At 40.1% G+C, this 25,539-nt stretch overlaps 1 protein-coding gene, 1 long non-coding RNA gene and 1 pseudogene across 2 annotated transcripts; 2 read left to right on the forward strand and 1 right to left on the reverse strand.

Moving 5' to 3' along the window:
* Nucleotides 1-1,739: 1,739 nt before the first annotated feature.
* On the reverse strand, nucleotides 1,740-2,529 carry LOC115691145 (uncharacterized; annotated as a pseudogene).
* A 13,639-nt stretch (nucleotides 2,530-16,168) lies between these two features.
* On the forward strand, nucleotides 16,169-16,816 carry LOC130134865 (uncharacterized). Its single transcript, XR_008814381.1, has 2 exons — nucleotides 16,169-16,609; nucleotides 16,708-16,816. It is a non-coding gene; the product is annotated as an uncharacterized LOC130134865 (long non-coding RNA).
* A 4,172-nt stretch (nucleotides 16,817-20,988) lies between these two features.
* Nucleotides 20,989-23,770, forward strand: LOC115662556 (TMV resistance protein N-like). The gene is made up of 3 exons (XM_056302539.1): nucleotides 20,989-21,517; nucleotides 22,277-23,381; nucleotides 23,474-23,770. Exons 1-3 carry the CDS (start codon nucleotides 21,045-21,047, stop codon nucleotides 23,768-23,770), a joined length of 1,875 nt encoding a protein of 624 aa, XP_056158514.1. The 5' UTR covers nucleotides 20,989-21,044.
* The last annotated feature ends 1,769 nt before the right edge of the window (nucleotides 23,771-25,539 follow it).

Here is a 25,539-nt window from a genome sequence, read left to right on the forward strand (position 1 = left end):
TAAACAACACGAGTTTCTCTTTTTCGCTCCTCTCAAAATGTTTACAAGACGTGTTTGGGAATGGCTTGCCTTTCCTCATCCTAAGTGTTTCTCATTTGGCATGATTAACATCTCCCTTTCATTTTGTTGAGATCATCATGAATTGATCAATCTCCATAGGGAATTTTGATTCAAAATGAATGATTCGTCAAGCATAAAGGCAATTTTTGGATAAAACGACATTCCAAACTTTTGTGCAAATTTTGTTCTTTCAATTCCCACTTCAGCGCTTGTTGTTACGTCAAAGACTTTTTCTTTGCGATGAAAATTCTCCATTTGACTTCCATTTGAATTTTGGAACAAGGGTGCTTACCTGCGATATGGCGACTTGGTAACCCTGCAAAGAATAAGAAAGAATGTGTTGGTGCATGAATATTTATATATTGAAAAATTGGAAACGATACATCATTACCCTTCACTCGCATTTGTCCTTCGGGTCTTTGATACTTCCTATCAAAGGAAGAGAGAATCATGTCAAAATGGAATCAAAATAGACAATTGGAAACGATACGATTTACCCTCATTTGAGTTCACTTTCTTAGGTGTTTGACAACTCCCTTCATTTGAATTTGCTTTCTTGTATGTTTGGCAACTCCCTTCATCCACTTATTTAACCTTGACTTTTCAGCATTGTTTCGATATTTGATGGCATTGTCCCTTGGATGCTTTGCCCCATCTATTGCATGTTTCCTTGGTAGGAGGTGTCTCCTCCGTGGTCAATGTGCACCTTTGGACTAATTTAGGAACGATACATCCTTTTGTGTTGAATCGAATGACTCCGCTTTATCATGCATAATGGGTGAGGGTTACTGTCCTTTGAGTGACCTGCCTTGTTTATCACCCCCTATGATCAGATACACTCCCCTTCAATGTGTATTGCCTCATCTTGCTTTCTTGGAAGAAGTTGTTGTCGCCATGGTCAAACACATTATTTCATCTGCGAAACAAGAGATGGCAGAAGTCATTTCAATTTTCAGTTGGACTAATTTGGGAACGATATACACCCTTTTCTTTTTGGGATGGCGCAGTTCTGGACTAAGTTGTCCTCCTCATGCAATCCTGTCGATTCCCGAGAATTTGCCTTACATCAACTCTTTTTGTCCTCACAAATTCTGCACAAGTGGAGGAACAAGTCATTCTTTAAATAAATCGAATTTAACTCGGGACGATTACAACCTTTTACTCGGGGGCACCATTTGATGACTGATTCTTGCTCGTGTACATCCACGTCTTGAAGGATCATTTTGCGAACCATCAATAATCATCTCCGCGCTGGATTAAATGCCAAGAAGCTATTTGAAGGCGCAAAAATTGTAGCTACTAATGCTCAGCAATTCCAAATGGATCATAGCTCATTCCTTTTCTTGTCTTTTGACAATATCGTTTTGAATAGTCCACATCCATATAAATGGATGTGGACTCTGCTTTGAGAACAACAGGGATTACTCGAAGCACAAAATTTAAGAGCATTTCTTCATCCATGTTGATGATTGAAGAAAGAAGTGGATTCACAAATGTGACCCTAAGGTCAAATTTCAAATTTAGGAATGTTCAGATGTCATTCCTCCTTAGACTCGTTTTCCGAAAATTGTGAAGCGTAAAGGCTTAGTGGATTCTTGAAATGGAGCTCTTTGTGAACACTAGGGTATCATCGTCTATGCCAAGAGCTGTAAGTCCTTCCATCTTTCATCAGTGGGGGACTAGCCTTTTCCATATTGCTTCAAGGCAAGCATGAGAGATTGTGATGATCTCTTACCATTAATCAAATTTGCGATCTCCTTTTTTAAGCTCCCGACCATTGGCTCGAATTCTGGAAATATAATCAAGTAAAGCTGGTTTTCATTTGTGTCAGGGATCCCTATCAAGCACAATGTCGTGGTGCGTATCAGACCTTCACGCCTGAGAAGCCTTCTTCTAATGTCCTCGATTGCTAGTAGTGGAAAGTTTCTCCGGTTTACAATGTCCAGAGAGACTTCAACAATGAAAATTATTCCTCCAATCTCGTGGTTCTTTGGAGCAACAAAATGAGAAACTTTATGATGAAACCATCATGGAATCTCACTCCCAGGGATATTCAAGTTGTCCAAATGCTTTGGAGCAACCTTTTCAATTCTTATCTTCACTACTAGTATGCATGCCTTGCAACCACCCAGGAATAAAATGCCTTAGAGGCTTCATGGAGACCAGGGACATCAGATAAATTGCTATAATTAGTAAAATCCAGCTCCATTTAAACCATCCACATTTGTCAAGTCGAATATGCGCTCGAACGCATTACAGTTCGCCATATTTGACTCAAGCAAGCTCGCGAGAAGTGGAGGTGAATACAATGAGATAAATCGAGTTTTTTTTTTTAAGAAGTACAAGGCCCCCTAAACTGGATGGAAAGTTGGAAAAATCATTACGACCCAAATCCAAATCCTGTAGGGAGGCAATCCTTTCAAAATTGTTGGAGATTCTTCCCAAAAATCCCCAAGCATGAGCACTCATTTCCTTCAATAAACAGCAGTTTGTAAACGACTCTGGAAGAACAATATGATTTAGGGCATCGGATTGATTAGGTTCAGCCAGTTCCGGATTGTCTTCCACATTTAGAAGCTGTCCTTCTCATTTTCAATGATGTCAAGCTTGTGAGCATCTTAAATTCCTGGGGTCATTCTATGACAGAAGTTCCTAGTAAGTAAACCAGACTTTTCAACTTCCCAAGTGAAGCAGGTAGTTGCTAAAGTTGTGCGTATTGACTTAGTCTTAAGGTGCGAAGCCTTTCAAACATTCCTATAGACTCTAGCAGTGTTGTTATCATGGTGTTATCCCAAAACAGATCAATGAGGCTCGACATATCTCCAATGGACTGTATTTTGACCGGGATAAGTGACCCACAGCAACAGGTAACTCTATCAGCAAACTGTGACCAAGGAAAAGTTGTGTCAATGATCTGAGATTCGCAATCGTATCAGAAGTGTCGCAAGCGATCTGCACAACATGAAACTTAGTTTCTCAAGTTCTATTCAGGACTCCATTGAACTAGGAAGTTCTTTGACTGCTGAACCATCGAGAGCAATGTTCTTAAGAAAACTTAGTTCTCCTATGCAATCAGGAAGCTGTTCCCTAGACGAGCAAATTCAGTCATCATCGGAATGCATCACATTCAAGGTGAAATGCTTCGTGTAGTTTCTGTAGATCCTGGATCTATCCACCAATGTTGATAGGCACTTGTAGTTGCACCATGAATCAACAGTGTCTTGGCGAGCCCCAAAAATTCCAAGTTTGTATCGTGAACCCACTATCAAAGAGCCAGCCACTACGGATGAAGAGCGCGCGGTAGCGCTTCAGCAATTTATGCAAGTGCATCAAATGGAACTCTAGGAGGCTAACGTGCCTAAAGCCTTAGTTGCTTTGAATCCAGAAGCCGCCTCCATTCCAGTTTGAAATCTCAAGGATGCGAGCAGACTTCATCATGCAAATGTTTGCATGAATCAAACGCCAATCCAATGTGTGTTCCAAGAGATTATTTATGGAGTTTGAGAAGATGGACAGTCAAGAAATTATGTCCTCTAGACCTGCCAACTTCATTGCTAACCCATTGTAAGTAATGATTCTTTTCTTTTGTTATCCGTCTGGCAAGTACAATGAGAATCACTTTGTACTCTCTACAATGCAATTCCTTCGATGCTCATGCCTCGCTGCATGCACCGCGAGTTCAAAGGGCCCACACTTTTGTTTTGAAGGGAAAGTGAATACCGATCTTAAACAAACCTTTAATTTCACCTGTTTTGATAAAAAAATGAAAAACAAGTCAATTGCTACATAAGAAGTTCTTATTGGAACGACAACATTTTACCATCCCAGAATGTTTCTCCCAAGTCTCCGTGGAAATTTAATCCATATGGGTAGCTTGCAGCATCTCCAATTGGACCCAAAGCAAAAAGCTACTTATGAAGTTGAATTTGAGTTGCATGATTTACAAAAACATTCAATTGGGTTCACAATCAAAGCCTAAAACGCAAAACATGATTCCTACCAAGAATAAAGACGATGACAAAGTACAAAAAACTCTTGCATAGAAAAGTGCAATAAACAAATCTCGTCCTAGCTTCTAAGTCGACTTCTTAGCATGCCCAAGCGTGAGCATTTCAAGGAGCAACCATCACGGATAACCTGCAAAAGGAAGATAGTGTCAGCATGCGAATGAAAAAGTGATCTTTCACTGATGCCGCCTCTTATAATGAAAGTGAGGCGACAATACATGCCCCCGTGGTCCTTATTTGTGGGCATTTGGTATTTCACCAAGATTTCGTCGTAGGAGGAGACATCATTAAAAGATCAAATCGTGGTTATCAATCGAACTCCCCTTTTATTCTAAAAGCTTCATCGCAAAATGTGGCATCAATTTTGAAAGACTGATTTGCGATTTCAATTTTTTTTTAAAAAGAGTTGATTCCTATTTTATGAAATCAATACACAAAAAGTGATTTGAATTTTGATTCCGAAATGTGAACAAGAAAGAATTTTATTGAAAATGTGATTTCAAGTTTATGCCCCAAAATACCATCTTGACTTGGAAGAATTTCTATACAAAATGTGATTTTGAGCCCATAATTGAAAATTTAAACAAGACCATCTGTTTTGTAGGGCCAAATCAGAGGTGTTTGAGATTTATGCTCAAGGTTCACTATCAAGAGCGATTGCACGAAATTTTCAAATACAAGCTTAAGATCACCTAGGGCATTCGATTGATTTCCGCAAATTTCAAAAATGAAAGTTTCAATTCAAGGTGAATTAATAATGAGCGAGATCATACTTACAGCGGGTGATGATCGTTCTTTCTAATCACAGAGACACACAGATGCACTTGTGAGGTTTACTAAAAGGTGGGATTCTAAAAACTTACGGTCCCATCCCAAATAGATCAAAAGAGTTTTTCCCACTCCGCACTTGCGTCAGACGATCCTCTTTATCACTATTCAAAGATGAGTGGGACCAAAAGGGGATAGCCATGGGTCCTTCCCCGCATGGTTTTTACACTTTTGGCACCTCCTATGGGTTTCCTTAAGGCAATTGCGATTTTAAATCGCGAGTTGTGTGTGCAAGGTGTAGTGCCAAAGTAGGTAAAAACATGCGCAACAATTGATATCAAAACAACACTTCTATTTTCATTCACATACACATACACCCCTCACACCAACCTGCAAAACAAACACGTCAACAATCACTCCACCCCTTATAACTCCCAACCTACAAAAACCATTTAACACAATATTAGTGGACTTACCTGTGACATCCCGAATTTCGGCCCATTTTTGGGTTTTATAAAACGTGTAATCCGTCAGTGCGCTTATAACGGAATCTCGCCCGGGAACTGATCACTCTCGGGTTCTCGTTTTTTAAAATAGAGATTTCGCTAGAATCGCACTCGATCGAATTTGGCCGTTATTTAGAGCCCAAACTTTGGTGTCGAATTTCTCGGAGTTCCGGGACGAATTTAATTGGACGGTGTTGATATTATTGCGGCCAGCGTCGGTATTACCCGGAGTATGTGAAAAGTGGATTTTTGACAGAGTGCGGATTTGGACTGGTAGACCTCCCTCGTGGTGTGTTTTGGTATATTTTATTTTGGGGATTTTCCTATATTATAATTAGGATTTTCGTGGACCGTGGGATAGTTTTTGGGTTCGAATCGTGACCGTTGGATCGCGATCATTCGCTTTCTCTCTCTCTCTCTCTCTCTCTCTCTCTCTCTCTCTCTCTCTCTCTCTCTCCTCCTTCCGCCGCGCCCGCGCATGTCCGCCCATGCATGCGCACGTCCCTCTCCCTTCTTTTCCGCTCACGTCTCCTCCTCTTCTCTCTTTCTTCTTTTCTTTTCTTTTATTCCTCTTCTTCTTCGTCTCTTCCGCCCCGACTCCTCGCTTCTTCCACTCGGCTTCCCCGCTTGCCGCCGACCGCCAAAGCTCGTCCCGCCGGCCGCCGCCGCGCCGACCGCCGCCGGCCGCCGCCCTGGCGCCACCGCCCCGCCGCCGCCGCGCGTTGACGCCATAACCCCCAACTCTCCTTCTCCTTCCCCTATTTTCCTTCGCCGGACCGAACCCGCCCTTGCCTGGCTCCCATCGCCGCGTCCGACGAGGCCAGCTCCGCCGAGCCGCCGACTAGCTCGTCCCGCCTCGCCCTCGCGCCGTGCCGCCTCCGGCCGCCGTGCGACCATCCCCTTCCCCTCGTTTCTCTCCTTCCCGAGCTCCTTTTTTCCCTGTCCGGCTCCGCTCATCCACCGCTGCGCGCGTCGTTCCGGGCCGCCGCCGCTGCTCCGTCCGCCACCACTCAGCCCTCAGCCGCGCTGCCCAATCCCCTGCAGCCGCCGAGTCCGCCCCGGCTCACCCATCGCGCGCCCGACCGCCGCGGCTCGACCCCCCTCGCCCCCAGCTCGCCCCTCTCGCCACCACCGCCCTCGCTTTCTTCCTCTCCCCTGCACGGTCTCCGTTGCGCCCGTCGTGTCGCTCGCCGCCAGCCAGCCAACCCGGCCGGCTCTGGCCGGTCATTCCTTAGGCCCAAGCTAGCCGGCTAAGCCCGGCCTTGCCGGCCAACACAGGCTCGCCGTAGCCGTGTGCCGTCGACCCGGGCGCGCGTCGCCCATCAGGAGCCCGAGCGCGTCGCCGGGTCCCGGCCCGGCTGTCGCCCGGGCGTGTTGCCCATTCACCGCCGGCCGTGCGCCGTGCACGCCGTTCGGCCATCGCGCCCGCGCGCTGGGCCACGCCGATCGGCCATTGTGCCGCGTTGGCCGGCCACGCGCTGTTGGCCCTTGCGCCCGCGCCCGATCCACGATCTTGTTCACTAGGGCTATTTTGGGCCCGAGCCGACTTTTTCCGGGCCAAACTTAGGTAAGTGACTTCCTAAACCCTACCTAGTACTTTGGGTATTTTTAGACTTGTTTAGGGTGAAATTTAGTACCGGCTTAGGAATTTAATTAGGCGTGGGCTAATTAGACTGATTGTGCTTAATTGGTGAATTATTGTGGCGATAATTGTGCGGTTGATTTAGTGATTGACTGAGATAAATATGCCTGACTAAATTGTCGTGGCGCTTGTGGGTGAGTTGGATTAATTGAATGTGCCGATATGAATGTCGGGTTGGTGAACCGAGGTGGGGAGTGTGAATTAAAGTGGTTGTTAGAGTGTGTCAGATTGACATTGGTGTGAGCTTGGTAATTTTATTGTGAAATGTACGACGTGTTAGATGACAGATTGTGTGGTGGTGCATGTGCATGAGAGAAATGTCCTGAGGCGTGGTTACGCGGGTTGAGAGAAATGTCCTGAGGCGTGGTTACGCGGGACTGAGCCCGGCTTGATCTGAGGGCTGCCAACCTGAGGCGTGGTTACGCGGGTGTGGCTAGAAAGGCAAGTAATGACCTGAGGCGTGGTTACGCGGGTCGAGAGAAATGTCCCGAGGCGTGGTTACGCGGGACCGAGCCCGGCTTGATCTAAGTGGCCGAGCTCTGGCGCAGTGGGCGGGGCCGTGAGATTGGGCCTGAGGCGCAGTGGCGCGGGCAGTGTGAAAGGACCTGGGAGGTCGTGGAAAGTTGTTCGGCCACGTATGCGAGTTGAGTGTGATTGAATTGATTGGACTGGCTGATTGAATGTGTGATTGAGTTGGTTGGATTGATTGAGTGCTAGTGTGGTTGGTGCTTGAGTGATTGTGATATGTTATTAGACTATTAATATTGCATTGTCACGTTTAACTAACGTGCAGAGCATGCGTTTGATGGCGAGGTAAGTACAATGACGTGAATTTTATATGTTATGGGGTAGATTGCATGTATGACTTGTCTGGGTACGCATTGGCCTACGTGGGGTTTAGGGGGTTGCTTATTGAGACTCGTTCTCACGGTTATTATATAACCATTTTCAGATCTGCGATCGTGATTGATTGGAGACGCCACCAGGGTATCTCGGGGATGGAGGACGGGTCAAGTTACCCCATATTTTGTGTGCCCCTCTTTTGTATAGCGAAGTAGGATACCCCACCACTATTCCGTTTTGATGTTGTGTGTTTGGAATTATTATTTTGTGCTATCCCTTTGTCATATTTTATTGTCTGGGTTGTTTTAAATTCGCTTCCGCTTGCCTTTATCGTTGGGTGTTTCGTTTGGGTCGGCGACGCGTCCTGGGACGTCGCGTTCAAAATACGACCGTCGAAGGGGTGTCGCGAGCCCGTTGGGGTCCGGGGCGTGACACCTTAGCCTTCACAGTGCGCTGCCATAAGACCACGTTAGTTAACAAACAATCACGTTTATTAGGCCTAAGTCCTCAAGTCCCCAGCGGAGCCACCAAGCTCTCGCGACCTACCCTCGGCCAAGATTGGGTTAGGCCAAAAGGTATTTGTCGATAGATATGAACAACGATTGGTTCGTATGACGGACAAACCAAATGGTTCATTAACCCAATGACCGAGGCACTCTCGAGCCTCATACCTCGCGTGACGAGAATTGTTTAATTTACACATTTGATTGGAGTCGCCACTAACCATGATCAAGGGTCAGCTAGAAACCCTGATCGAGATGGGGGAGTGTCGTCTCGATACGCGCAAAAATCACAGATTCTGAAATTCGAAAACTTGATTACACTAGCAATCTAACTAGTGCCCTTTCGGTACCTACTTGAATGTGCGCAAACTAATGTATCGGGCAGCCTATCGAAAATGCTAAGATTCCACCTAACCGTTCTAAAAATAGAAAATAACAATCAATGTATTAAAAGTATGCAACCAGATAATCATCAAAAAAAATAAACAATCAGCGACTTAGCATCGTCTCTAAAAAGAAAATGCAATCAAAAGTCCTAAGGTAAAGCCCTAATGGCTTATCCGATTTTTGGAAATTTTTTAGAGGGTTTTAGTCATTTTTCATTTTTTTGTGAGTTTTTTTTAATCCAAAATCTAGTGGAATTAAGCCAAAAACTGATTTCTAAACATTTCCTAATTTTCTGGATTTTTTGGAATTTTTCTGATTTTTTTAATTTTTAAATATTTTTTGGATTTTTAAACATTTTCGAATTTTTTTTAAAATTTTTAATATTTTTTATTATTTTAATATATTTTTTTATTTTTGAATTTTCGAATTTTTTTGGAATTTTTAAATTTTAAATTTTTTTTTAATATTTTAATATTTTAAATAATAAAATGAAAACTCCGGACCGGGTCCCCTGACCCGATCCTCCCAACTATCTAACCTGACTCTCTCCGACTAGCCCGGGATCCCTTTTTCTATTTTCTTTTCTGATTTTTTTATTTCTCTTTTTCCCTTTTTTTTTCTTTCTTTTTCTTTTCCAATTTTTCTTTTAACTTTTTCCTTCTGGACGTCTTCTCCCCAGAACTTCTTCTTCTTCATGTGTTCTTCACCGAAGGGCCCTTCACGCACGAGGTTTCACGCTTCCAACTGAGGCCGCGCCGGGATGCCACCGCCGCACACTCCCTGGCCACCGACGGGCTCTGCCGACACCGAAAGCCCATACGGGACTCTCATCCTGCCTCCGGCCACCACAGCCGTCGTCGGCTCACCCCTCGACGAACGCCAAAACTTCGGCCACCAAATGGCCCATACCAAGAGCGGCTTTCTCACCTTTTGTTTTGCTTTATATAGTCACCAAATCATTCAAACAGCAGCCCCCTCAGCAAAAAAAAAAAAAATCATACCTACACACATCAAAGTGAAACAACTGGAGATTAAGACGGCTAACTCTTGACCATGGGGATCATCGGCGAAGGTGATGCACGGTCGACTCGAGCGGAGCGTGGATCACGACGAAATCACATGGCAAGAAAAGGAAGCATGGCGTCAGTGACAATATTAGAACACCATGTGCATGACAAAGTTTTAGAATGTCGATTTTGCAAAAACAGATTCGGAGCTCTCTCGAGCATTTTGTCGAACAGATGGCATGCGAGGTCAAACCCAGAGCTTAACACTGAGAATCAGCATGGTTTTTGACCTAAACGTGAAATTTAAAGATCTAAGCGACCATATTTTACCACCAACCAGGCTCAGTTTACAGTGAACACTAACAATCATCTCAAACAAATCCGACACCCTAAGCCTATATTGTTTCATTGAGACCTTTTATCGAGCAGGTGGTGTGCGACTAGAGTAGAGGCTTCTAGCTCAGGTTTTATGCAACATCCAACTTAGACATGGTATGTTATACTCTGAATGAACCTCACTAGCCACAAAATAGCCTCGGTTTCGACCGGTTTCGTCGGAGGAGTCTCAACGCCTCAACCTCCCCACAACCGAGAAGAAAACATGGTGTTTCAGGGGTTACCTGGTTTGGGTATCCGCTGTGATGGCAAACGGCGACCAGCGGGTGGATCTTCGACGAAGAGGACAGCTATTCCAGCGAGCGGGATGGGTCTTGACGTTCTTTTTCTGTTGCTCCCCCACTGTATGTCCTCTTTGCCTTCTCCTCCTCGTCCTTCCTTGGGTGTCCCTCTGGTTCTTGATTGACCAAGACGAAATGCAACGGCCGCAAGCGATGGCGCGATGGGTGTCCGACGATGACGACCGAACCATGGGGAGGGGGAAGAGATTTTCCGGCGATCCTCACAGGTGGAGGAACCGGAGCGCTCTCCTCTTAGACCCCTCCCCTTTCTCTTCTCGGTCTCTCCTTCATCTTCTTCTTCCTCTCAAACTCTCTCTGTTCTCTCCGAAAAAAAACCCCCTGGTTCACCGAGCTCCCCTCCTCCTTTTAACGCCGAGAGAGAAGAGGATAGCCCGGGGACCACGGCTACACCTCTGGCCTCTGCTCCCCCGGCGTCGCGCGGTCTCTGCCCTTGCTGCAGTGCGTCGACCTCCTCTGCTCTGGTACGCTCACGCCTCCCCCTGGTCCCCTCTGCCGAGAAACGCTAAAGGGAAAAGAAAAGGGGTCGCGAGCCGGGCCGAAGGGAAAGGTGACGGGGCCGGCCCGCGCAAGAAAGGTAAAAGGAGAGAAAGACCAGGCCGGGCTGCTCTGGTCTGGTTGAACCGGGTCGGGTCGGCCCCGATTTTTTTAATTAATTTTTAAAAAAATTTTTTAACAAGAAAAATATGTCTAATAGACTCCATCAATGCAAATGCACCTAATGTCTATGTGCCATGTAATTTCATGAAAATATTTTTTTTAGGGGTTAAAAATTAACCCCTAATTTTATATGCAATTAAACCCTAAATGAATAGTCAAAATTTAGGTGTCAACATTCCTTTTTCTGTTTTTTTTTTCTTTTTTTTTCTTTTTTTTCTTTTCTTCTCTCTTCCCTCCGCTGGCCATGGCGGAGGGAAGAGAGAAGAAAAAAAAAAGGAAAAAAAACAGAAAAAAGGAAAAAGATGAAAATGTCCATGGGCCAAAGTATTGTGGGGTAAATATGTCATAAGTGGCATAGTTTAGGGTTTTTCATGTCACAAAAAAAAGTTCAGAGTAAATTTGTCACAAATGTCATAGTTTGAAGTTTTTCGTGTCACAAAAAAAAGTTCAGGATAAATTTGTCACAAGTGGCATAATTTGGGATTTTTGATGGTATTTTTCCAGTATTAAATTACTTGGACACCCCCTCAATTTTATCGACGTTACTTGAAAACCCCCGGCGTTTTCAAAATGCACTCCGACGGTCCGACCCCGTGTTAGAAACATTTTCGGATTTGAATGATTAATAAAAGATTAAGTCGTCACAACAAAGTTTTCAAAACATAACTGGGATATGGACAACCAAGTCACCATGTAAAGAGCAATTTGTTCATACCATGAGTTTTTGTATATGCAGTTGACATAACACTATCCTCCTTTGCATGCATTGAACTGTAATTTCAAAGGCACAATATGATTTAAGCATGTCAAAAGATGTTAAACAAATTGAAATAGAAACTAGAATAATAGCATGACAACAAAAAATTTTCCAAGTTAGACACAAAAAATAACATTACACGAACACTGTTAGAGAATGGGAAAAGTACCAAAAAAGTCATAAACCTATTACATTGGTACCAATTCAGTCCTAAACTTTTAAATTGGATCAATTTAGTCTTAAACCTTTTCACATTGGTACCAAGTCAATCCATCTGGCTAATTTAGGCCGGAAATTGCTGACATGGATATTGTCTGTCCTACGTGGCATGACCAGCGCTAACGTGGATAATTTTTAATAAATTTTAATGTTTTTTTCTTTTTTTTCTCTTCCTTCTCCTTCCTTGGACCTATGGCCGGTCACCATGGCCGGGCCGGTGAGGGCGTCGTGGCCCTCGCCGGCCACAGGGGCGGGTCTCCCTTGCCAAATTCGTCGAGGGTGGCCCTCGCAGGCGAGGGCGAGGGCGACCCTACCCCAGGCCACGAGGGTCCAACCCTTGTTGGATCTGGCGAGGGCGACCCTCCCCTGTGGCCAGCGAGGGCTGCGACGCCCTAGTCAACCCTCACCTATGGCCGGTCACCGGCCATGGCCACTGGCCACAGGTCCAAGGAAGAAGAAGGAAGGGAAAAAAAAGGAAAAAAACATCAAAAATTCAAAAAATTATTTAAAAAATTATTAAAAATTATCCACGTCAATGTCGGTTGTGCCACCTAAATTGATATCAATGCGAAAAGGTTTAGGACTAAATCGGTCTAATTGAAAGGTTTAGGACTGAATTGCTACCAATGAAATAGGTTTAGGACTTTTTTTGCACTTTTTCCATTAGAGAATATATCAAATTTCTTCATGGGTTTTAGTCGATATTTACAGTGGAATCAGATTTGGCACAAAAATTAACATCCATCATCAGCTTCTTCGTGGGGTTTTGGGACGTGGGGGGAATCAACTCTAGACCGATAGAGACCGACCCGCGAGAATCACACTCGATCGCGACTTGAGCGTGAAAGAAGATGTTTAAGTTAGGGTTTACGTATTTGGCATCGAACGATGAACGATGATCTTCAAAAAAGTCAAAATGCGAAATTATTTTGTTTAAACTCGAGCGAAATTTGTTTCTTATCAAGTAGGTAGGGTCATTTACGTTGGACCCTGTTTTCATGTCTCTTCCTTGGATATGTGGAGTTTTATCAAGTCAATTTTCATGATCCAACTACAATTCCAAATAAATTAATCCAGATTACTCAATTTTGATTAATTCTTTTACCTAAGAATCGACAAAGGGGCAGAGTGCGCTTTGAAAATGCAAGGGGTGTCCGAGTTTTTTTTTTCAAATTGAGGGGTGTGTCCAAGTAATTTTCCAAGTTGAGATATAGCATACTTTCGCGTACTTGGAAACCTCGTATTTTTTGTGATAACTATTACCCATTTCAAAGCTCACACTCTATTATGTCATAGAAGAGATCACACTCCATTACCCATTACAAAGCTCGCACTCAAGAAAATAATTCTAATTTATGTCTCAGTCTTGAAGAATTAAGAGCTATTATCATGTTTAAATATTGTTGATAACTACATTGCTTTTTTAAAAAAATGACAGAAAATATTGATCGCTTAAATGTAAGGAATGACTATGCACTGTAGTAGATTTTTAGAAATGATTGTCCAAAAAGTCATAAACCTATTACATGATGGCCAATATAGTTTTAAACTTTTCAATTTAATTAATTTAATCATGAACCTTTCGACGATTTTATTCATCATGAATGGTTAAGCAAAGAGAAAAGTTAAAGCTTTAGTCCTTTCTAGTTACTACTACTTCATTTGCCTCACTAAAGTGTGTTAACATCTAAAATTTTCGCCCAGAGGTATCTCATTCATTTTATAAAAATCAGGGATCGAATCCATTAATAGCATTAGAATTTGATCTCTAAAAAAAATATCAACAGTGACCAATCTTGCTTCATTTATAAATTAAGGACATTTTGTCTGAGACTAGTGTGTTGCATCGAACATCGACTTGTGTTGAGATCATGAATATTTTGTGAACCAACCCATCACGCGATCGCCTAATCTCAATTTGTTCACCTTCTACACTTAGATCCTTCCAAGCATGTTGATGTATTAATGCCATCCAAGTTGTTCTCCTTCTATTTGATCTGTCCAAGCACCTCGATGATCCCATGTCCCCCACTTGTTCATCAAAATCCAAAGGTTCTTTCAATTCTAGCACTTTCCACTCAATATTGCAGAGCAAGAAAAATCCTTCATGTTGTTAACATCTCCTGCATATAAACTTATATATGCAGAGAATATTTCGTCCGCACACTCAAATACATATATTAGCTCCTATAGAATGTTTTGTTATCTTCAAACTACTTTGGGAATTTTTCCATAAGAAGTTACCTCGAAGAAATAAGTGTTTTGACTCCCTCATTTACATGGAAAAATCGAAAGTGCAAGGGACCTGGGGCCTCACTCAAGGCCATTGGGCCATTGCGGATCATCATAGTGATATTGCACAGGGCCATCGACTCACTCCTTAGTAGACTCGGTCTTCTGGGGAATAAAGAACCAGCGCAGGGCACAGGCATGGGCTGCAAGCGCCATGTGACACGCTCTTATTGGGCGTGCCACCACCTGGCACCAATTTTCCCTTTCTTTGAAGAATCAGTTATTTTATTTATATGTTTGTTTAAACTTTGACCCCTCATTTCTCTTTCATCCAATTGACTCGATATTCATATTCGCAAAAAGATCACGACTCGAATTTTCCAAAAAATTTGTCCGTTATCTAGAAACGTGTTGCTCTTCTAAGTATAAAAAATACTTCATTCTAGTCTTATTTTAAGAACTGGTTTTGTTTTAACGTGTTGTGACCCTCCCGAGTTGAATTCGAGAGGGTTTAACAAATTGTTGAGTAGGCGCAAGTAACCCTCTTGCAAGATGGCATTTACGCTTCGCACAAACTATCTCAAGCCCTATCGACGGGAAATTATTTTCTCATTAATTATTTGATCAATTTTAACTAGAGTCGCCCCTAAGATTAGGAGCCGAGTAGGATGCAGGAGACCACTTATTTACATGAACTAGAGATTCATAAGGCCAGGGACTTGGTGATGCCAGATAAATGTAATTCTCATCATGGGTACCTTTTCCTTTTATAGTAGGTTTTGCATGCAATCTTCCTTTTTTTATTTTTTTAGAAGAAATGAAAATTTAAATAATCATGTATGGAGACTCAAAAAAAAAATCCAATTAAATAGCAACGAAGAAAGTAAACAATGAGGAAAGAAATAACCCAAACTGTATCGGACAACGATATACATATACAATGTCTCGTTATTAAGTTCTAAGATAGGATCCCCATGAGCTATTGATAAAAATTAACGGTGTGCTAAAGTAAATAATAAATATGAGTTTCCTAATCTAGGTGAAAAAGATCAATACTACACTAGATGAAACCGGATTAAGTATGACTTAACTAATCTTGCAAAGCAATAATCATCTAATATGTATAATATATTGATGATTTCTTTAAATTACTATTACGATTTAATCTAACTAAGTGCTTGTGAGTACAAGAAGAGCTAATTGAATGCTTATGAACCAAGTAAAGCTATGTGCATGACCGAAACGGTAAAAAGATCCCAAACTTTTTGGCTTATTGAAGGCGCAGGTAAAAGGCCAACACTACGTAAAAACGACAATGAGAATACTTCCAAAACCGTAAATAACAAACTGCACACATACTGAATTTAATGTAAGAGCAAATCTAACGCCACGGAAACGTGCTGGATGAAGCAAAATCATGCAGACAAACAACGAGGTCACTCCGGGATACTTCAAAGGGCCGAACATGGACGAAACATACTCAGTCCAATACCATCATGTGAAGGGAACAACTAGACATCATAATTCATCCCTAGACAAAGTGAATTGCATGTCAAAGTAGCGTGAGAAACGAATCCTATACCTTTTGACTCTCAAGCTTTTTCTTCTACTCACCGCTCTTTAATCTTGTCTGATTCTGATTTTCCCATTACTTTCCAACTCTCACTCAAATCTTCCTTTTGGATTCCCCAGCCACCGAAAGGCATCCCCCCCTGAAGCTTACGATCGGTTTTACTTTTCAAAAAAGAACCACCGAATCCTTTTCTCATTCTGTCGCCAAAGGTCACCGACAGATTTTCCCTAATAAAAAAAGACCCGCTTTCTGTTTTCCCTCTTATCTCATCCCTGGCCAGCTCACTTGACCCAATCAATCTTTTCAAACTCCATACCATGGACGAAGCATACGAGTGTTTGACCATGTTTGATTTTTGTGTAATCCAAATCTCTTGACCGTATTTTGCTCCTTTAAAAATCCTCTTAAAAAACCGGTTGTTTTTTTCAGAACAGTCCGCTCTCTTGGTCGGCCTCGACTCATCTAATCCTCATCTTGAAAGTTTTTGATCCAAACTTCCACAATTCTTGGAATCGTGATCCAACTTGTCCGAGTCATATCTAACTCCACAGCAAGGAGTTCGGACCAATTCCACTATCTTGGAATCATGTCCAATCTCACTATCTTAGAGTGAAGACCATCTCCCGTAATCTTTGAGTTGGGTTCAATCACGCTATCTTGAAATTGAAGCTAACTACCACGATTTTGGAGTTGTGAATTCTAGTTCATCTCGCATGCCAAGCCGTCCATCGGGCCAATTAAAATGAAGAAGTCCGTAGTCGAGCCCTTGTTTTATTCAATGCAAACAAGCTTTGTTTAATTCAAATGCATTGTGCCTAAACATAAATGTGTCTATTGTCTAAATGCAGAGAAATGTAATAAAAGATGCGAGTGCAGGACTAAGCTAAGCAAATGTTTTTGTTTGAGGATCCAATCGCACCGGTATCGACGAACTCAATTCTTAGTTTTCTCATGAAATGAATGAAAAGTGTCCAAACAAAACTTTATGTATCGACGCAAGATTAGAGGTATAAGCTTTGAAAAACAGACTCTTTCGACATTTGGTGAGAAATGTTGTGATCATCTGACTATCAGAATGTATTATTGTCGTATGTATTGTATGTCGTTGCAGTAGCATGTGTTAAATTATTACTTAGTAATGAAGAAACCACTCAAAGGAGTTCTCTCACCGAATTGACGAGCTAGTCTTTGGAGTTGCCCATTCTTCAAAGGCAACAATTTAAGGACAAAAATTACTAAGAATTGGAGCTTAGGTTGAGTCGGTTACTGGTTGGGTCTAGATTGAATTGGGCATGGGTTGCTAAAATTGTATTGCATAAAAAGGGATCCATATGGTTTCAATCGATCAATTTGGGTCGGACCATTTCCGACCTAACCTGATCTGCCCGTTTGACAGGCCTACACACAACACATTAGGAATAAGCTCAATTATTATTTAAAAAGTATGTTAATCCCTTTTTTATAGCTATCTTTTAAATCATTCTTGTAAACTAACTGAATACTTAACTGGGGTAGCTATGCACTTATCCAAACCGCCCTACTAATTTTCTCTCCATTCGCACATTCATAATGTCTCCGCCCTTCTCTCTCTTAACGACTAATTCAAGGTGTTGAAGCAGTTGGAACCAGAAATCTTCCATAAATTCATGAAGCTGAATTGTCACGTTATTCGGATAGATAGAATCAAGAATTCTCTAGAGCATCAAAGCTCCATGAAAGCTGGTCCCATCGAATAGGCAATTGAAGCGTTAAAGAAGCATCGAAAGGAAGGAAAGAAATCGATGGCGATGAAAAAAAAAGTTGAATTTTAGGACGGAGAGTGATTTGGAGGAAAGAAAAGCGGCCGTATTTGAAGCCAATTTGTATTCGATGCTCTCTACGCTCTTTCATTTCATGTTGGAGAACAGAGTTAGAAAAATATGTGAGAGGTGGAGATTTCTCTGAAATTTCTATTCGACCGGTTGAATACTGACTCGAATGCTATCATGGTGGATTTACGAATACCCAAATGGAAGGGGGATTGCCGATCTCGCAGTTGATGGGTGAACTATTTGACTGATCTAAATCGAAAACTCTCTAAATCATCTCATATAAATTATGTTACCTCTACCACAAATCCATAGATGAGACACTGCCTCCTGCTTAAACTTAAGATAGCCACTCTATTTTATATTTTTGTTGTCGCTTTGCTAGTCTTCAAAATTACCTTTGGAATTGGGACCCACTACTTTTTTCCTTTGAAATTTTAATCTGCGTTCAAATGGGGATATATCGGACAATCCACCTAAGGCAAATTAGGAAAGAAAAAAAGTATTCTTGCATAAAACCTTTCTCAGACACCTCGTAACAAAGCTGGAAGCTAGTGTCATCTCATGGTGGTCTGATGGTCGTTCACATTCTTCATGACTATTTTGAAGAGTCATTCCTCTAAGGGATAATGACACAAATGATCTCTAAATCTTGATCTAATATGCAATATAATCCATGAATTTTTAATTTATTTAATGTGATCCATGAAATTTAATCCAACGTGCAATGTGATCCCTGAAGTTCAATATGATCTCTTGACTTTTGGTACATATTCAACTTAATCTCTGAACTATATGAAAATATCCAATATTGTCTTTCCATTAATTCAAGTTCATGTATAACATTAGACATTTTTACATAGTTCAGGAACTAGGTTGAACATGTACCAAAAGTCAAGGGACCACATTGAATAAATTAAAAGTTTAGGAATCACATTACACATCGAGCTACAGTTCATGGATTACATTAAACAAATTAAAAGTTCAAGACCACATTACACATTGAGCTAAAGTTCAAGAACCATTTGTGTCATTTTCCCTTCCTCTAACCAGTAAAGCTGGAAATTTTTCCAAAGTAGCTTTTTCCCTCCACTTTGGAAAAATTTCATAGGCTTGACTTAAAGTCGTCACTCTTTTTTTCTTTCGATGCTAAGAGTAAAAGAAGATGGCTTGTCTCGTGGTGAAGAAAAGCCTTGTTCAGTGCACTGTGGGACCGACAGTGGCACTCACTCAACAAATTCCTCTTTACACCTATAAATAAGATCATGAGAATCAGAACTCATCCTTAGCCCACAAGATCATCTATTACGATCACAGGATTAGGAGCACGGCTATAAATCTGATCCGCTTGCACCATTATGATCATTTTCCTCGTTTAAAAAGTTTAAACAATGAATATGGTTTACCAAGGATGATTGGATTATACAAACTAGATAAGGTGGGTCTTATGCAAGATTAAAATTACCTTTCACAGACACCTCATAGCAAAGCTGGAAGCGTAGTCTCATGGTTGTCTCATGAATGTTCAGATTCTTCATGACTATCTCAAAGCGTCGTTCCACTAACTAGCAAAGCTGGAAACTTTTTCCCCCCACTTTAGAAAAATTTCATAGGCTTGACTTAAAGTCGTCCCTCTTCTTTTCTTTCGGTGCGAAGAGAAAAGAAGATAAAAGCTAGGTGTTTTCTAACCACATTTGCCAAACTAAAACCACTTCTCACCAACTGCTCAACTTTACCAACTATTGTGTTGATGACCCAACTCATTTTGTAAGGTGGCATATATCTCTAAAATATAAATCAAGTGGCACTATTAATGAGAGCTTAAAATCAATCAAATTCCTAAGCCATACTGAAGCGATAGAATAATTGCAGCATGGTCTAACAGAGAGACTGTTAGGTGCTCCCAAACACCGTATGATGATCCACTCACCGGTCTGCTTCATCATAATATTCTTCTTTAGAGGAAAGTTAAAAGTTAAAAGCACTTCATATTGAATAATTGGTTGGGTGGTTGATGACATGATGACATGATGCTTTGAAAGCTTAAAACATTTTCCCACAAAAAACAAACGATTGTGGATGAGCTGTTGCTGGCTCATCAACTTAATAATTTAATTGAAGCAGCATAACCATTTGTGTGTAACTTTATGAAAGTTTGATTCATCTGCTTACCCATTACTTTTCTATGATTGAGACTGAAAACTTTAAGTATAAACAGTAGTGAAAACTGTAGATCGTCAACAATGTTGATCCACATAATTCAGCTTAAGAAATTATGATTGATTAACAATTCAATTGTACCAATTTCTATATAAGTCCAAAGTACTTTTCTTACTTGGAATTTCAATCTCCAAAAGATTTGAGTTATGTGATAAAGCAAATGTAAACTATTTATACAACACATATAGAAACAACTCAAATGAGATGTTTATTTAACCAATACAGAAATTTTTATCATGTCGTATATTTTGAATATGCACAAAGCCTAAATTTTCACAAGGCTTGAACACCAACTTGATTGCCTTATATAAAATATTACTAAAAATATTTGCAAAACATTAGTGCCGTGTCAATAGTTTTCATTATGTAGCTAATATATAAACCGAGCTTATGTAAGACCTTCTTCCATGGGAACAAAGTGGGTATAGGTAATGTCACATAGTCAAGTGGCCCAAATAGATAAAGACGAGGAATAAACAAAAAGTTTGGATTCTTTAATTGACACTAAAATCTAAAGCTCTGCTGGTAAGCATGAAAAATAGTTTTTTTTTTTTGCCCTTTTTGGTGGGCCGGCAGCTAAGCGCTCCTTTAATCAGTGAAACTACCATGAGTTTTCTTTTTATTCCGGGAAGATATGTTTAGAATAAATATCACACCCTAACTTCATATTGGAATCATAGGGAATGATCGGCCAACCTATAAAGGACGAGGCCTTTACCTATCGTTTCATAAGAATATAACTTCATATTAAATCAATCATCTGGTAAAACTTCTACTCACAAAACTTAAAAATATCCAAACCATTTTGATTGCACTTTTACAACAAGTATTAAGATTTTTTATGCACTTTCACAAATTTGCCGGCCATTTGGCTTTTTTGCCGGTCAAGTTTATCACACAAAGAAACTTTTGTCAATCAGCCAATCCGAATAACCCCGTGATATGTCTTCAGTGAAAATAAGTCTGTGTTCACACCTATTTAATATCTTGGTCCATCATTTTTGAAAGTTTTAATATTATTCTTTGCTGACCCTACCCTAAAAAAGTCATGAATCTCTGTCCTCTATATAGAAGATCAAATGGTGAATGGATGTCTGAAAGCACTCTACCAAATCTTAAGCTACTACTCGTTGTTGATTGTTAAACTCCATCATCTAATGGCTTCTTCATCAAAACCCAAAAGGATTTACGATGTGTTCTTAAGTTTCAGAGGCGAGGATGTCCGGAACAACTTTCTCGGTCATCTCTACAAAGCTCTTGACCAGAAAGGAATCTACACTTATGTTGATAGCGAGGAGCTTAGGAAAGGAGAGCAAATAGCACCAGAGCTTATGATGGCAATCGAGGAATCGCATATCGCAATCATTGTTTTCTCAGAGGATTACGCTTCCTCATGTTGGTGTTTGGAAGAGGTGGCGAAGATCATGGATTGCAAGGAAGAAAGAGATCTCATGGTCTTTCCCTTGTTTTACAAAGTGGATCCCAAAGAAGTGAGAACACCAAGAGAGAAGTACAGAAAAGCTATGCTTAAGCATGAGTCCAAGTTTGGGAAGGATTCGGAGGAAATAAAGAGATGGAAGAAAGCTCTTTTTGATGCCGGTAGCTTGTCCGGGTGGCATTTGAAAGATGGGTAAGTGGAGTGGAGTCCATATTTTTATCAGTGGGCTATTGAAGTCTTCATATTTCATTTTGGTCTATTGAGTTCTACAAATTTTCAATTTTGGTCAACCAAGTCATAAACTCATTACCGGTAGCATCTTGAGTGTGAATAATCACATGTGGCCAACCATAGAGCAAACACGTGGCTTTCTCCCGAAATACAAAATTGACAATAGGACTTCATAGCCTGAAAGTTTTACCGACTTATTTGAACGATATAAAATGTTAAAACTTGATCAATCAATGGACAAAATGTTAAGTATGTGTTATTGCACTTACTCCATTTTTTTTTTGGAAGGAATTAACGCTTGATACAAGATAATTAATGTGTATAGACCATGTAAGGCAATGACATCGTGGTTCGGAGTATTTTAATAGTTTTCGAATCGAAATCTTACCACCGTTCAAAGTCCTAAATAGCTCTTTTTGATTAAGCATATAAATAAATCACATATAATGGCTAAAAAGGAAAAATATGTAAATTGTCACGTATAAATCAAAAGAACATGAATCACTTGGATGACTAAAAGTTGAACCCTGAACTTGTTTTGATTGGTGTGGAGCTCTTTGAGTTCTAATTTGACTTGGTGGGAATACATGTTGTTTTGGTTGTGGTTACGTGAAAATGTGATGTACTGCTTTTATCATTGTTGGCTAGTAATTGCTTGCTATTTGCTTATTCAAATTGCTAAAACGATGCCACAACTTCTATTTTTCATTTTTTTTTCAGAGATGAGTCGGAGCTTATACAAGGAATTGTAACGGAAATCTCCACTCACCTAGACCGGACACCTTTGCATGTGGCTAAGCATCCGGTTGGGATAGATTCCCAAGTGGTTAAGCTGAAATCGATTTTAAATCTTGAGTCTAATGATGGTGTTCTCATGGTGGGATTTTGGGGACAAGGAGGCATAGGAAAGACAACTTTAGCGAAAGCCCTTTACAATGCTATTTCTGGAATATTTAAGGGTTCATGTTTCTTGGCAAATGTTCGAGAGGCTTCGAAAGATGGCAAGGGTTTAGTTTCTTTGCAAGAAAAATTACTTTATGAGATATTATCACTACAACAAACATTAGTAGTGTCTAGTGTCGATAGAGGTATTAATCTGATAAGAGAAAGACTTCGTTGTAAAAAAGTTCTCCTTATCCTTGATGATGTGGATCACTTGCGCCAATTAAATGCTTTAGCAGGAGAAGGCAAGTGGTTTGGTGATGGAAGTAGGATCATCATTACTACCAGAGATAAACATTTGCTAACTTGTTCTGACATAGATCAAGTTCATGTGTATGAAGTTAAACCAATGGCTTATAGTGAAGCTCGTGAGCTGCTTAGTAAGTATGCATTTTCGACACACAAAATATTAAAAATCAAGACAGATCTAGTGGATGGTGTTCTAGATCATGCTAAAGGCCTTCCTTTAGCACTTGAGGTACTGGGTTCCTTCTTACGTGGTAGAAGAGAAGATGAATGGGAAAGTACACTATATAAAATATCTACGGCTCCTAACAATGACATCAATGATGTACTCAAGATAAGTTATGAAGGACTACAGTCAAATGAGAAAGAGATTTTTCTCGACATTGCATGCTTCTTTAAGGGGTGGGAAACTGAGTACGTAAAAAAAGTTCTTGAAGGTTGTGATTTAAAGGTAGTAATAGGATTACAAATTCTCATTGAGAGGTCCTTAATAAGAATTGAGTCTAGATGCCTACAAATGCATGACTTGATTCAATTGATGGGCATGGATATTGTGAACCAAGAGTGCGATGATCCCGGGAAACGCAGTAGACTATGGCTGTGTGATGATCTTCTCGATGTTCTGTCATACAACATGGTAAGACTTCCAAATCCGATCAAAATTCTACTCCTTAATTTTTTTATTATAATTATTGAACATGCATAACCTAAACAGTCTTGTATAAACAGGGAGATTGTATTGTAAAAGCCATAGTGTTGGAGCCACCTGAGCCAACAGAGATATATATCGGTCCACATGATTTTACAAAAATGAGAAGATTGAGATTGCTCATTTTGCACAATGTGCATAATTCTTTCCAAGTTCCTATTTTTCTTTCTAATGAGCTAAGATGGTGTCGATGGGATGGATGTGCCACCTTTCCAGAATTTTCCTCTGGTAAAAAAAAATTATTGGGACTTGATATGAACAATTGCAGTATGCCAGTAGTGCCAAATTATTTAAAGGTGAGCATTTACCTGCATTGACCTTTTTATTATCTACCTCATTTGTGTATGTATATGGTATTATATGAACTAGTACACAAAAGGAAGAATTGTTCCTCTGTTTCGGAAACCATTTCTCTATTTTCTTTCAAAATGACGCTAACTACTTGCATTAGAAATATTTTTTAAGTGCGGCAAAATTGGCATTTGAAAAATTAAGCGAACAACTTTGTTAGAAATACTCAATGGAAACATTTTTGTTAATAAAATACATAACTACAAATAATTTTTATACATATACGTGGAAAGAGAAAGATATTTCAAGATTTGAAATTTTTTTATTAAGGTCACAGCATCATTAGAAAATTTGACTTTTCATATTGAAATATGTGAGAGATAAAAAAAATAAAATAATCAATTTCACGTATCTATCCATGGTATAATATTTGTAAAATAAGTAATTAAGGATAATTGATGGAAGGAATATAAAAAAAAGATTGAAATCTTTTAAAGTAATCATCTTTACCTTATATAATAGTATAGATAAAGTTTACATATTTTCTAACGTAATATCTCCAACTATCAACATAGATATATTTCAAAATCAGATCAAATCTACCAAGTGAAGAAATTCAAAATGCAAGTTGCTGTTGGTTGTTTACATATAAACTTTAGAAAAATTATACAGTGATCGAACAAAAGGGAAACAAAAATATGACCAACCTACCTGTTCACATGTATATAGAAGTAAAAGTAAGGATGACGTGGCGGTTAAGTGGTGGGCCGCGTAGTCATCAAGTGATGGAGCCTTGCCCAATGCACAAACCTAAACGGCGGGGATTTGACCAGCATCAATAAAATTAGCTTAGTCGAAGGTTTGAATGCGCCAGTCTATAAAACAAGGCATTTTTAATTGCTTAAATCATTTCTTAAGGAGCAGTACTACTGAGTCGACATAATAGAGTATTTGTTAGGAGCTTTGCCAGTTATGTGTGTAATGTGTGCACTAGTTTCTTCTTAGAACGTAGAGCCAGATTTTGAATTGAGTCTATGAAATTTTTATTTTCTTCCAAATGTTTTTCAAAGTTTTTTTTGGTCAAATTTTTTTCAAAGTTGACTTCATTGTCATTGCATGTCTTCAAAAATATTTTAAAGTTTATTAATTTTTACGAAATTACATTGTCATAGTATTTACATCCCCCATTCATCTATCATATGTAGTTAAAGCTAGAACTGGCAAATTCTTTATTCCTATACTCGCCTCGTGGCAATTCACTTTGTTTTTGTGATTGCCACATAACATGACACATGGAATAGTTTTGTCACATGGCTCGCATCCGCACTCGCCACGTGGCACTTCACTATGCTTATATGATTGTCACATGGCATGACACGTGGCATAGATTTGTCACATGACATGACACATTCGCATACTCACCATGTGACACTTCACTTAGATTTTGGATTGTCATATGCATGACGTGTGGCACAATTTTATTCCAAATTAATTTTCGTAAGCTAATAGAGGGTAGATTTGGATGAAGAGTACCGGTTTGTGATTTTTTTTAGACGAAAATTAGTTTTAGGGTAAATATGTCATAATCGTACCAATTTAGGATTTTTGTAAGATGAAAATTAATAAGGGGTAAATCTGCATGCTGATTTGGGATTTTTTATTCTAATCTTTTTCAATAATTGTTAACCCAATTTTATTTGTGAACTTTTTATATTGTGTGTCTATATAATATTAAATTCTTTCAAACAATATCTAAAATGTCAAATGATAAGAGTTAACTCTGATTTGCTAAAAT

This window comes from Syzygium oleosum, unplaced genomic scaffold (assembly GCF_021117445.2).
Source record: "Syzygium oleosum isolate NSW1041296 unplaced genomic scaffold, Sole_v2.1 Sole_v2.24, whole genome shotgun sequence".
NCBI classification, from domain to species: domain Eukaryota; kingdom Viridiplantae; phylum Streptophyta; class Magnoliopsida; order Myrtales; family Myrtaceae; genus Syzygium; species Syzygium oleosum.

Coding starts and splice junctions, on each gene's coding strand:
- LOC115662556 (XM_056302539.1), top strand. CDS start 21,045: ATGGCTTCTTCATCAAAACCCAAAAGGATTTACGATGTGTTCTTAAGT. Junction 21,518..22,276: donor GGGTGGCATTTGAAAGATGG/GTAAGTGGAGTG, acceptor TTTTTTTTTCAG/AGATGAGTCGGAGCTTATAC. Junction 23,382..23,473: donor ATGTTCTGTCATACAACATG/GTAAGACTTCCA, acceptor TTGTATAAACAG/GGAGATTGTATTGTAAAAGC.